This window comes from Podarcis tiliguerta (genome assembly GCF_965153285.1).
Source record: "Podarcis tiliguerta genome assembly, chromosome: 13".
NCBI lineage: Eukaryota > Metazoa > Chordata > Lepidosauria > Squamata > Lacertidae > Podarcis > Podarcis tiliguerta.
Window position 1 is genome coordinate 14,495,651 of NC_139546.1, and position 12,756 is coordinate 14,508,406.

The 12,756-nt window shown below is 45.4% G+C and overlaps 1 protein-coding gene across 7 annotated transcripts in view; it reads right to left on the minus strand.

Annotated features, from left to right (window-relative positions):
• The window catches only part of FMNL1 (formin like 1), a 114,229-nt gene that overhangs the window by 24,680 nt on the left and 76,793 nt on the right, over positions 1–12,756 (minus strand). For all 7 annotated transcript variants that reach the window (XM_083407484.1, XM_083407489.1, XM_083407488.1 and 4 more), the window contains 4 exons: positions 5,778–5,852; positions 3,437–3,547; positions 858–1,007; positions 73–198 (listed from right to left, as the gene is read on the minus strand). In XM_083407484.1, the coding sequence (XP_083263610.1) occupies positions 73–198; positions 858–1,007; positions 3,437–3,547; positions 5,778–5,852 (462 nt within the window). The remainder of the gene's footprint in view (positions 1–72; positions 199–857; positions 1,008–3,436; positions 3,548–5,777; positions 5,853–12,756) is intronic.

Genomic DNA, 12,756 nt, shown 5'->3' on the forward strand with positions numbered 1-12,756 from the left:
AAGGCGCCCCAAGCATTTATTTTTGGGAACTGGTTCCAACAATCCACGGCTCCTGCAGCTTGCTGCCCATACCTGCTCATTGCCCGTGGTCCGTGCTCTCAGGGCCTCCACCTCGCGGCGCGACTGGCACAGCTGCTTCTCCAGCTCTGCGACTTTGGCCATGGATTCGTTCTCGGCATCCTGGAGTTTCTCTGCCAGCTGCATAGAGAAACAATCCACGGGCGAGTGAATTGCAGGAGGGCAGGATATGAGACAGGGAAAAGAAGGAGCTGGCAGTGAGCAACATGCTACAGAAGGGGGTCCAACAGCCAACAGTCCCCCTTGTTCAAACAAAAGGTTAGTGGGGGGTGTTGTTGTAAAAGTCCAGTCAAAGGCAACTCTGGGGTTGCGGTGCTCATCTCACTTTCAGGCCGAGGGAGCCAGCGTTTGTCCACAGGCAGTTTTCCAGGTCGTGTGGCCAGCAGGACTAAACCGCTTCTAGCACAACAGGACACTGACAGAAACCAGAGCGCACGGAAATGCCGTTTACCTGGTCGCCACAGTGGTACCTATTTATCTGATTGCACTGGTGTGCTTCCGAACTGCTAGGTTGGCAGGAGCAGGGACCAAGCAACAGGAGCTCACCCCGTCACGGGGATTCGAACTGCCGACCTTCTGATCGGCAAGCCCAAGAGGCTCAGTGGTTTAGACCACAGCGCCACCCGCATCCCTTTTGTGCATACAGATTGCAGGGATGGGACCCAGGTAGCCTTGAGCCCTTTCCCCATTTTTGTGTGACCTAGTGAGTGGGGAGGGTCTTTTTCATTTGCCAAGCCACTGCCCCCCTGTGCAGACAACTTAGCCAGCCCCCTCCTCACCTGTCCGACTTCCTCCTGCAAGTCCTCCACGTGCTCCAGGACAGCGTTTTTGGTTTCGGTGTCCTCCAGCAGGGCGCCCACATCAAATATGTTGTCCAGGTAGGCTTGGATTTGCACCTGCAGCTTGTCGCTCTCTGAATAGCGCAGCCTCTGTTGAGGCGGAAGAGGAAAAGTGTGGCGTTTAAAGCTATAGCTGGGCTTAGCTGTGCAATGCAACAGGAGGGAGGCAGTCTGTTTCAAGCAGTGCCACAAGGGGATTCAGGCAAGACCGGAATTGGTGCGTCTGAATGGTGCAGCCAGACCTTTTTAAAATATATACAGTCATACCTTGGAATCCGTTCCAGAAGTCCATTCGACTTCCAAAGCATTGGGAAACCAAAGCGCGGCTTCCAATTGGTTGCAGGAAGCTCCGTAGCCAATCGGAACCCGCAGAAGCTCCATTGGACATTTGAGTTCCAAAGAACGTTCACAAACCAGAACAATCGCTTCCGGGTTTGCAGCGTTCCGGAGCCAAAAACGTCCAAGTACCAAGGCGTTTGGGATCCAAGGTATGACTGTATATATTTTTCCTTACATTTTCTGTTTTACAATTTAAAATACTGTACTCATTTTACATCCTTAAGATACCAATGACTTCCCTTCTTCTCTTTCCATGGTTCACTTTACGTATCATAAATCCCTGCATCTTTTACAAAAACTGTACCATTCAGTATTCTATTATTGCATCCATCAAAACTTGTTTACATTGTTGAATTTATCTTAATGCTGCCAGCGTTTCCCGCTGTACACAATTATTTCCCATAAGTTCAATAAACATTTTCCAATCTTCTTTAAACGTATGTTCTTCTTGTTCTCTTATGCTAAGTCGGCAAGCTGCGCTTATTCTGTCAACTTAAGTTGCCAGTCTCTTTAAGTTGGGACCTGTAGGTTTGGCACAAGTTGGGGCTAAATTATTTGGGAGGCTAACTCATCTTACAATTGTTGTTTTCTATTTCATCTGTTTCACCCTAAATCAATGACACTCTGGAGCCAAGTGAGGATTCCCAGGTAAGATCCTCCCTCTATTGTGTGGACAGGTAATCCCTCCTCTACCTGGCCTGATCTCCTTGGCAACGCTTCCCCCAGGTGGGATTGGACAGCTGACTGGGGTAGGCGGAGACCTCCAGGTATCCCACCTGAGGGAAGGCGAAGCCAAGCCTATGCTGATGGAGCCGCTCCAGATCCAGGGGCTGCGCGCGTCCACGCAAAGATCGCCCCCCGTTTTATGCGGGGAGCGGTCATTTCTATTTCATCCGTTTCACCCTAAATCAATGACACTTCAAGGCAGCTTCCAATTCTCACAAAATCTCCTATGAAATAACATTGCTGTAGACCTTGTTAAAAGGCAGGTAACAAAAAATCCAAGTCCTGTTCATATGTGTCATAAAAGTGTGTGTCACACATACTTTCTCCCCATTTTTAGAAAGGTATTATTTCTACGCATTAATATATGGGGAGGGAGGGGGAGTTATACAGGTCAAACTGAGCAAATGGCACAAATCCAATGCCAGTCCAATCTGAAATAAAAATGCCAATCAATGCTTAAAGTGAGGTGGGGTTGCCAAAGTTGAGGACTTTGGCAGCCAGACCCAGTCATCTTAATTCTCTGTGCCAAGAGAACACCTTGCCAGAAAAGGGAGCTGTTTTGACTTTCTCACTGTGTTGGCCAGAGGGTACTAATTCAAACTTGTTGAATGATGGTGAATGGACTGAGGGCTCAATTGAGCCTGGTCTAATCTGAAGTGAAGCCATTCCATTCTCAGGCTGTCTATTTCTGTTTCTTAGAAAACTTTTTGGGATATTAACGCAGCATGTAAAATTAATATTAGCATGCCATTATTATTATTAGTTTAGTTTGGTACAGTCAAACCTCATATCCAGAACACCTCCGTTTTGGAACATTTCAGCTCCCGAAAGTCAAAAATTTGGAAGTAAATGCTCCGGTTTCTCAATGTTTTTCAGAAGCCAAACGTCCAACACATCTTCCGCTTGAGTGCAGGAAGCATCTACAACCAATCAGAAGCCACGCCTTGGTTGTCAAACATTTTGGAAGCCGAACGGGCTTCCGGAACAGATTACGTTTGACAACTGAGGTTTGACTGTATACAGCAAATCAAACAAACATGTTAAATTGAATCTCAAATATTTAGGTGAGTACAGTGGTACCTAGGTTTTCAAATGTCTTGGAAGTTGAACGTTTAGGTTTTTGAACACCGAAAGTACTGAAGAAGTAAATGCTTCAGTTTTCGAATGCTTTTCGGAAGTTGAACATGCTATGCGGCTTCCGTATTGAGTTTTCCGTAAATGTTTCCATAAGTAAATGCTTCAGTTTCTGAAGTCGAACGGTCTTCCGAAACAGATGACATTTGAAAACCAAGGTACCACTGAATACAGAAACTTTTGTGATTCAGAAAACCCAAATCGCAGAGATGGAAAGGCATCTCAGAATCACTAAGAAGGTTGCAAATGAAAAATGCATTAAAATAACCACCACCAATAGACACCCACCCATAATCAGGTTTTTGTTACATCCCTCTTACCTCTAGGTAATCATCCAGTCCCAACTGTGTGAACTCATATTGCAAGAAGACCCGGAAATTCATGTTCTCCACAGAGTGGACCACAATATTGATGAACTGCATGCAAGCAACCTAGATTTTTTGGGAAGGAAAGGAGAGCATATTACCTTTGGGAACTGGGTACCTCTTTTTACACTTTTCTTCAGGTTTGGTTCTCATGGATAGGACTAGTCTGGCACCGATGAGCTTTAACAGGGTTTCATTGTCATTTTTCCATTCATTTCTGTGTCTGTTTATACATATTGGTTTTAACCACAGTACAGTCGTACCTTGGCTTCTGAACGACACAAACTCAGAAGTGAGTGTTCCCTGTTCACAAACATTCTTTGGACCCGAATATCTGACGCGGCTTCTGAATGGCTGCAGGAGCTTCCTGCAGCCAATCAGAAACCGTGCCTTGGTTTCTGAACGTTTTGGAAGTCGAACGGACTTCCAGAACGGATTCCGTTTGACTTCCGAGGTACCACTGTATTATGCACTCTTAGCCGTTTGGGATTTTTTAAAATAAATACAGAGCATATTGGTATATAATACCTGCTTTTATAATTACATAGAATTTCTTCATAGCTCCTTGTTATATTGATATGATTCAGCTGATTAGGCTATAATTTCAACTTTCTACGGTTGCGTTTCATTTTTTATATATTCAGTTCTGATACAGCGATGCTCAAGCAGGTTTGGTACCGCCATACTTGGCTCTCAGCTGAAAAGGGTAGCTGTCCTGAAAGACCTACAATGGCTCCCAGTACGTTTCAGAGGACAATTCAAAGTGTGGTGCTGACCTTTAAAGCCCTAAACAGTCTTGGCCCACTAGACCTCAAGGAGTGTCCCCATCCCCATTGTTCAGCCCGGACACTGAGATCCAGCTCCGAGGGCCTTCTGGCGGTTCCCTCCCTGCGAGAAGTGAAGTTGCAGGGAACCAGGCAGAGGGCCTTCTCAGTAGTGGCGCCCGCCCTGTGGAACGCTCTCCCATCAGATGTCAAGGAAATAAATAACTATCTGACTTTTAGAAGACATCTGAAGGCAGCCCTGTTTAGGGAAGTTTTTAAGGATTGATGTTTTATGGTGTTTTTAAAATTTTGTTGGGAGCTGCCCAGAGTGGCTGGGGAAACCCAGCCAGATGAGCAGGGTATTATTTATTATTATTATCATTAGGGACGTGGGTGGCGCTGTGGTCTAAACCACAGAGCCTAGGGCCTGCCGATCGGAAGGTCGGCAGTTCAAATCCCTGCGACAGGGTGAGCTCCCGTTGCTCGGTCCCAGCTCCTGCCAACCTAGCAGTTCGAAAGCACATCATAGTGCAAGCAGATAAACCGCTCCGGCGGGAAGGTAAACGGTATTTCCGTGCGCTGCTCTGGTTCACCAGAAGCGGCTTAGCCATGCTGGCCACGTGACCCAGAAGCTGTATGCCAGCCCCCACGGCCAATAAAGCGAGATGAACGCTGCAACCCCAGAGTCGGTCACGACTGGACCTAATGGTCAGGGGTCCCTTTACCATTATTATTATTATTATTATTATTATTATTATTATTATTATTATTATATTTGCCATCTCACAACAAAACAGGGATGATGTCTGAGATACGACCACAAACAGTACCTGTGGGTTGGATCCAACATAGTCCTACTCAGAATAGAGCCATTGAAATTAATGGACAGCACTAACCTAGGTGCATTAACTTCAGTGGGTCTACTCTTAGTAGCACTTAATTGGGCACAACCCTACCCACACCCTGCTCTGTTTTATCTCATAGAACCTATCGATGCCCTGATGTCCCAATCTCCTTGTTTCTCTGTCTCCGCCAATGATAGCCAATGACGTGGAGCGGGCCCAAAGGACAATGCAAAAGGAAGAGTCTGGCCTGTTTGTTTGGCTGCTCCAGCTGCTCAACTGCATTCCCTTTAGCTCAAAAGACAGCAACAAGGAAGGAGCAAGGTTGAGGACAGGAGATGCTGCCTGAATAATCTTGTCTCCATAGGGACATTTCTATTCCCGATACCATACTGGAATATCATCGTCTGCACTGTTGTGGCATTCAAATCTGGGATTGTGGCTTGTTTCCTCCAAACAAACCATGAGTGGCAAACCAAAGTAAACTAAAAAAAGATAAGCCATTGTTTTCTTTTTAATCGACATTTCAGTGATGTGTGCAAATCAGGCGAAAGGCTGCGAGGCTGTGTGTGTGTGAGTGTGTGTGTGTGTGTGAGAGAGAGAGAACACTATCTATTTGTGATGGTATGTTTGAGGAGGGAGGTAGACAAGAAGCTAAACGGTGACCTTTGCTCCCAGCCTTTGCATTACCATGAAATCAATGTTGCAGTCTTCATTTCGGAAATATTCCATTAGCTTCTCAAAGCGGTTCTTCTCACCGCAGACCTGTAGGGAAGGAAAGAAAGGCAGTCAGGTTGGTTTGGCGCCAAAGGCATACTTGATGCTACAAAGTTTCTTTCTTTTTTAAAATATGTATAATTTTTATTAAATTTCCTGTTTTACAATTTAAAGTCCTCATTTTTACATCCTTAAGATATCAATAACTTCCCTTCTTCTCTTTCCATGGTTCATTTCACATATCATAAATCCCTTCATATTTTGCATTAACTAAACCATTCAGTATTCCGTTATTGCATCCATCAAAACTTATTTACACTGTTGAATATATCTTCATGCTGCCAGCGTTTTCAGCTGTACACAGTTATTTCCCATATACACTGGTACCTCGGGTTAAGTACTTAATTCATTCTGGAGGTCCGTTCTTAACCTGAAAGTGTTCTTAACCTGAGGTAACACTTTAGCTAATGGGGCCTCCCGCTGCTGCTGCACCACTGCTACACGATTTCTGTTCTCATCCTGAGGTAAAGTTCTTCACCCAAGGTACCATTTCTGGGTTAGCAGAGTCTGTAACCTGAAGCGTATGTAACCTGAGGTACCACTGTATTCAATAAACATTTTCCAATCTTCTCTAAACATATGTTCTTCTTGTTCTCTTATTTTGTATGTTAAATCTGCAAGTTGTGTATATTCTGTCAACTTAAGTTGCCACCTTTCTTTGGTTGGGACCTCGCTTGTTTTCCATTACTGGGCTAACAAAACACGGGCCGCATTTGTTGCTTACACAAAGAACAGAGTTTCTTTTTTTAAAAAAATAATATTTTATTAAGGTTTTCACAAAGAAAAACAAACAGAAAAAGAAAAAAAAAGAAAAAACAATACCAGAAAAATACAAAAAATAACAACAATTAAAAACCATTCCATCTTTCAAAACATATCTTGCATTAGCTTATTTCTTGGACTTCCCCACACCTCCCCCCTTTGTATTCCAGTTCGATTGTTTGTTCAGCAAATCCTTTCCCTCTTTACCTTTATCTTAAATTTGTTTTTCTTGATATTTTAACTTTACCTTTCCCTCTATTTAACATTCCATTTTCCCCTAGTATTTCAAACCTTATTGCTATAAACCCCTTAACTTCCATCCAACATCATTCCATCATTCATTAATTTTACATTGTTTCTGTAAATAATCTTTAAATTTCTTCCAATCTTCTTCCACCATCTCTTCTCCCTGGTCCACAAAGAACAGAGTTTCAACTTGTCAATCTAGGGAGTCCAACAGAGGACTCTGGCAGCCAGACCAGGGTACCCCACTCTTGGTACCACCAGGTAGGCTTGCTAGAAAAGGGGGCACTCTACCCTGCCCTGCTTAGGCAACTGTGCCACCCATGGCTGGGTGCTGCAGCTACTACAGGGCTCTGGGGACTTGCCCACAGGATGCCACCAGCCCCTATGAAGCCTCTTGTTCTGCCCTGGTTGACTCAGCCTGCAAAAATTGCAGGTGTGGGACCCAAACTGCCATTGCACGACCCCCCCATTTGCTTCTCGTTTTCTCAGCCGGCCAGCCCGACTTCTCGCCAGCTCGTGTATTTGCCAAGCTCATCTTCCCAACACTTGCTTCCCCTCTGCCAGTCCCAACACTGTCATGGCTTCCTCAAGAGAACAGCAGCTTTATGAGGGAGCTGAGAATGGTAAAAGATCCTTTCCCCCTTTCGCATTAACTGTGGTTCCCTCAGGAGGGAGGGATGGGAAACTGCGGCAGTTTAACAGGCATAGCTGTTGGGAACCAGCCCTGGGTGATTTGTCTTAGCGAAGGAGGAAACAAATCGGATGCCTCAGTTAACACATGCGGGTTTTTTGTTGTTGTTTTTCATCGTTTAAGGGTTTTAACAGTTTTAATGTGAGTCACCTTGAGCGACTGACTGGAAAGTCTGGATATAAATATTTTCAACCGTCTGGATATATGAAAGCTATTCAAGACATAATAACCAGAATGCCTATTCTGCTTCTAATCTAGCTTGGCCTTAGGCACAAATGTGAAACCTAGGCTGGCTGAAACACACTTCCTGGTGACTCCAATTCCCATCAGCCCCAGCCAGCACGGCCAACAAACAGGGATGATGGGAGTTGTAGTTTGAAAAAACCATTAAGAGTGCCAAAGGTTCCACAACCCTGCTTTAAACGGAAAGACTGCTCTCTTCCGCATTCTCTCATACGTTAACAGGGAAGATACAGTGGTACCTCAGGTTAAGTGCTTAATTCGTTCCGGAGGTCCATTCTTAACCTGAAACTGTTCTTAACCTGAAGCACCATTTTAGCTAATGGGGCCTCCTGCTGCCACCGCACCGCCAGAGCACAATTTCTGTTCTCATCCTGAAGCAAAGTTCTTAACCTGAAGCACTATTTCTGGGTTAACCTGAAGCGTATGTAACCTGAGGTACCACTGTATAGGCAAATGGTACAGGAGAGACTCTTAAAGCCATCATGGTGGATGAGAGTGCCAGATCCCCAAATAATATTTTAAAAATTTCTCTGGATCGCCCCCAGCAACAAAATAATTGGGAGTTCATTCAAAGTGCATTTTATGATATTTCTATTCCATCCAAGGAACTCGTGGAGTTAGCATTCCTTTTTGTCTTTACAACAGTCCTGCGGTGTAGGTTAGGGTGAGAGATTGTGACTGGCCCAAGATCACCCTGTGAGCTTCACAGCGGAGGAATTTAAACCCAAGCCTCCCTGGCCCAAATCCAACGTCCGCTAAATGAACGTATTCTGTAATGACAACTGGAACATTAGACAAAAAAAGGAAAGGGATGCAGGGGGAGAAAGTGGCCCTATAACGAATTGAAAAAAAGTGTTTAAGATAACTTTTATGAAAAAAGCCAGAAGCCTTTTTACTAGGGTTAACAGAAGACAATTCCCAGTAGTGATGTATGGAAGTGAGAGCTGGACCATAAAGAAGGCTTATCGCCGAAGAATTGATGCTTTTGAATTATGGTGCTGGAGGAGACTCTTGAGAATCCCATGGACTGCAAGAAGATCAAACCTCTCCATTCTGAAGGAAATCAGCCCTGAGTGCTCCCTGGAAGGACAGATCCTGAAGCTGAGGCTCCAATACTTTGGCCATCTCATGAGAAGAGAAGACTCCCTGGAAAAGACCCTGATGTGGGGAAAGATGGAGGGCACAAGGAGAAGGGGGCGACAGAGGGCGAGATGGTTGGACAGGGTTAAGGACAGCTCCCTTGCATTGCCAGTTTCCCTCAATGGCCTATATGGTTTTTTAATGTCCATACCAAGGCCAGGTCATTTTGCATGGGCTTTGCTGAGGAATTCCTCCACAGCTTGTATATTCCCTTCACATCCCAAATAATCAGAATCCTACCATTATTCTAAGAGTCCCTTGAGAGTCCCATGGACCGCAGGGGCCCTGAGTGCTCACTGGAAGGAAAGATCCTGAAGCTGGGGCTCCAATATTTTGGCCCCCTCATGAGAAGAGAAGACTCCCTGGAAAAGACCCTGATGTGGGGAAAGATGGAGGGCACAAGGAGAAGGGGGCGACAGAGGACGAGATGGTTGGGCAGTGTTCTTGAAGCTACCAGCATGAGTTTGACCAAACTGCGGGAGGCAGTAGAAGACAGGAGTGCCTGGCGTGCTCTGGTCCATGGGGTCAACAAAGAGTCGGACACGACCAAACGACTAAACAACAACAAACAGGAGACAAAATACCAAAAGAATTCAAAAGACTATTTATGTACGCGACAACAGGTGCACGAATGATACTTGCCCAGAAGTGGAAGGAAGAAAAAGTCCCCTGACCAACAAAGAGTGGATAACTGAGATGATGGACTATGCTGAAATGGCAAAGATGACTGTGAGGATCAGGCACCAAGACGATAACAAATTCAATCAAGAGTGGGAAAAGTTTATAGAATATAAGACCACTGTGTATACTTAAAAACGTTAGCAGGATTATTGTAACATGTATAATGTAATATTAGTTAAAGGGGGGGAAAGAGTGACAAAATGAACTAGAAAAAATGTAGTTAGATGCAAAGAAATAGGGGAAAATTTGGAAATCGGGGGGTGGGGGTAAGTCTGAGGGATCTATGTAATGCCAGGAATACAGAATTTGAAAAGGATGTGAATGTATAAAAAAACTTGCTCAAAAAATGAAAATAAAATCCAGTGGTACCTCTGGTTACGTACCTAAGTCCATTCTTAACCTGAAACTGTTCTTAACCTGAAGCACCACTTTAGCTAATGGGGCCTCCCGCTGCTGCCGCGCCGCTGCCGGTCGAGTTCTGTTCTCATCCTGAAGCAAAGTTCTTAACCCGAGGTGTTCTTTCTGGGTTAGCGGAGTCTGTAACCTGAAGCGTATGTAACCCGAGGTACCAATGTATATATTTTTTCAAAAAATGAGAAAGGAAGTGAAACAGGCGGGGGGGGAATTCAAACATTAAAAAAACACGTATTGTTGATGACATTTCATGCAACCTTACGAGAACAATAGAAGCAGAAAAAGGAGCTTGCCATCGACATTCTGAAACGGAGGGAAACTTCTGGTACAGGGAAGGGGTGAATGCAACCAAATGCGGTTACCTAGGGAGGCTGCATTACATTGGGAGGGGGCAGGGGGGCGGTCTTGTTTGGCAGATACACACATTAGTGTAAGGGAGCAAGGAGGCATGGGGGGGGGGAATCTACAAGCAGGCCATTGTGGATGACATTAACACAGCCCTGCTTATATATACAAAGCTCTCCCCTTGGCCCAAGATGTTGTTACTCCTCCAGTTACAGCTGACGCAGACAGTGGTCCCTGTGTAGGGATGGATATTTGATATAGAGGAGGGCAGTAGGGCTGGGGGAAAGAGGAGAGGGTTTCTCCCAGAGGCTGTTGACTCCGCTTCCCTCGCTTCCCACCTGTGACTCTGAACCCTCAACGGGGATGACTGTTTCACCCAAGATAAAATTGCAGCGTTACTAGAGTTTGCTACGAGCTGACGGCTGCCTGACTGTCCCAAAGCAATGTCAACATTTAAAAGTGCATGTGTTTTTAAAACTTTGCAAAAGAAATGCGCTTTGGGCAACGCAGCTGATCTCTGCCCGGAAGTGGCCTCTGCTGTTTGTTGAATTTAATCAGGCTTTGTTTCTGTTCTTTTCGCTGTTTACAAGCCTGAATGCCGTAAGCTACTTGCATGGACTAGGCATAGATTTGCCCACCCACGCACTCTCGCCAGTGTGGGGCATGCTCTGGTTATCTCCCGCTTGGACCACTGCAATGTGCTCTACGTGGGGCTACCTTTGAAGGTGACACAGAAACCAGAACTAATCCAGAATGCGGCAGCTAGACTGGTGACTGGGAGTGGCCGCCAAGATCACATAACACCAGTCCTGAAAGACCTACATTGGCTCCCAGTACGTTTCCAAGCACAATTCAAAGTGTTGGTGCTGACCTTTAAAGCCCTAAACGGCCACAGCCCAGTATACCTGAATGAGCTTCTCCACCCTCATCGTTCAGCCCGGACACTGAGGTCCAGCTCTGAGGGCCTTCTGGTGATTCCCTCCCTGCAAGAAGCAAGGTTGCAGGGAACTAGGCCAGGGGTCTGCAACCTTTAAGACAAAAAGAGCCACTTGGACCCGTTTCCGAAGAAAAAAAAACTGGGAGCCTCAAAACTCGTCATTATAAAAATAACTTTTTTGTCACTTTTTATTATTTCTTTGTTTGACCCCTCATAATTACTCCTCCTCATAGAAATAAACGTTAAATTAACAAGTTACCTTTTTTGTGTGTGTGTTCTTCACTCCCCTTCAAAACAGTGACCAGCGTACATGCCCCCTTTCAATGCAGTGACCAGCGTACATGCCCCTTACAATGTAGCGGGCGGGCGGGAAGGTGACGTCGGGACAGTGCGTGACTAACCATGTGACGTCACAGCCAGTACAGCGCCCGCCACAGTGGGGAGTGTCGGGGCGCACAATGCGCCTCCTCCCCTCGCTAGTATCCGCCCCGGAGCTGCGGCAAAGGTGTAAAAGAGCCACATGCGGCTCCGGAGCCGCGGGTTGCAGACCCCTGAACTAGGCAGAGGGCCTTCTCGGTAGTGGCACCTGCCCTGTGGAATGCCCTCCCATCAGATGTCAGGGAAATTAACAACTATCTGACTTTTAGAAGACATCTGAAGGCAGTCCTTTTTAGGAAAGTTTTTAATGTTTGATGTTTTATCACTTTATTATTATTATTATTATTATTATTATTATTCTGTTGGGAGCTGCCCAGAGTGGCTGGGGAAATCCAGCCAGATGGGTGGGGTATAAATATGTTGTTGTTGTTATCAGATCAACAGATTAATTTCAGATAGCTTACCAAGATATTCCAGCTATGTCAAACTTTGAAACCAAAGTCTAGAAGGGTTTTGACTTCAGAGCATCAAGCAATCAGATGGCACATTTGGAGCTTCAGGTATGTAGAAGAGGACCCAAGGAGCAAGTCTGAAATTGCCGGAAGCCTTAAAAGTATGACATTGGGGAGGCAGGGACCCTTAGGCTATCTGGGAGTGGTGAAAATTATGGCCCTCTTCCCTGTTTTTCCTAAGAGATGCTTTTAGGGCGTTCAACTTGCACAAAGAGACATCTCCCTGTGCCAGTGGCGAAAACCCTGATGTCATCTGGTAAGATAAAAATCAATAAAAAAACCTTCAGATGTTTTGCTGGTCCACTGGTGGATGGCCAAGACAACCCACCTGAATTCTGAGATTTCCTCTCAAATGCTAGGCTGCCGGAAAAGTGAGTTGGAACACTGCCCATTAGAACACACAAGGTTTTTTCCTTGAAAAACTGATAGGATTTAAGTTCCCCTTGCCTGTTTATGTAGGTCTTGGCACTGATATTCTCTCTGCTGACTAATACGTCTTTTCTCTGAAGAACTGGGACAAAGGCTTTTAGGGCCAGGCAGATT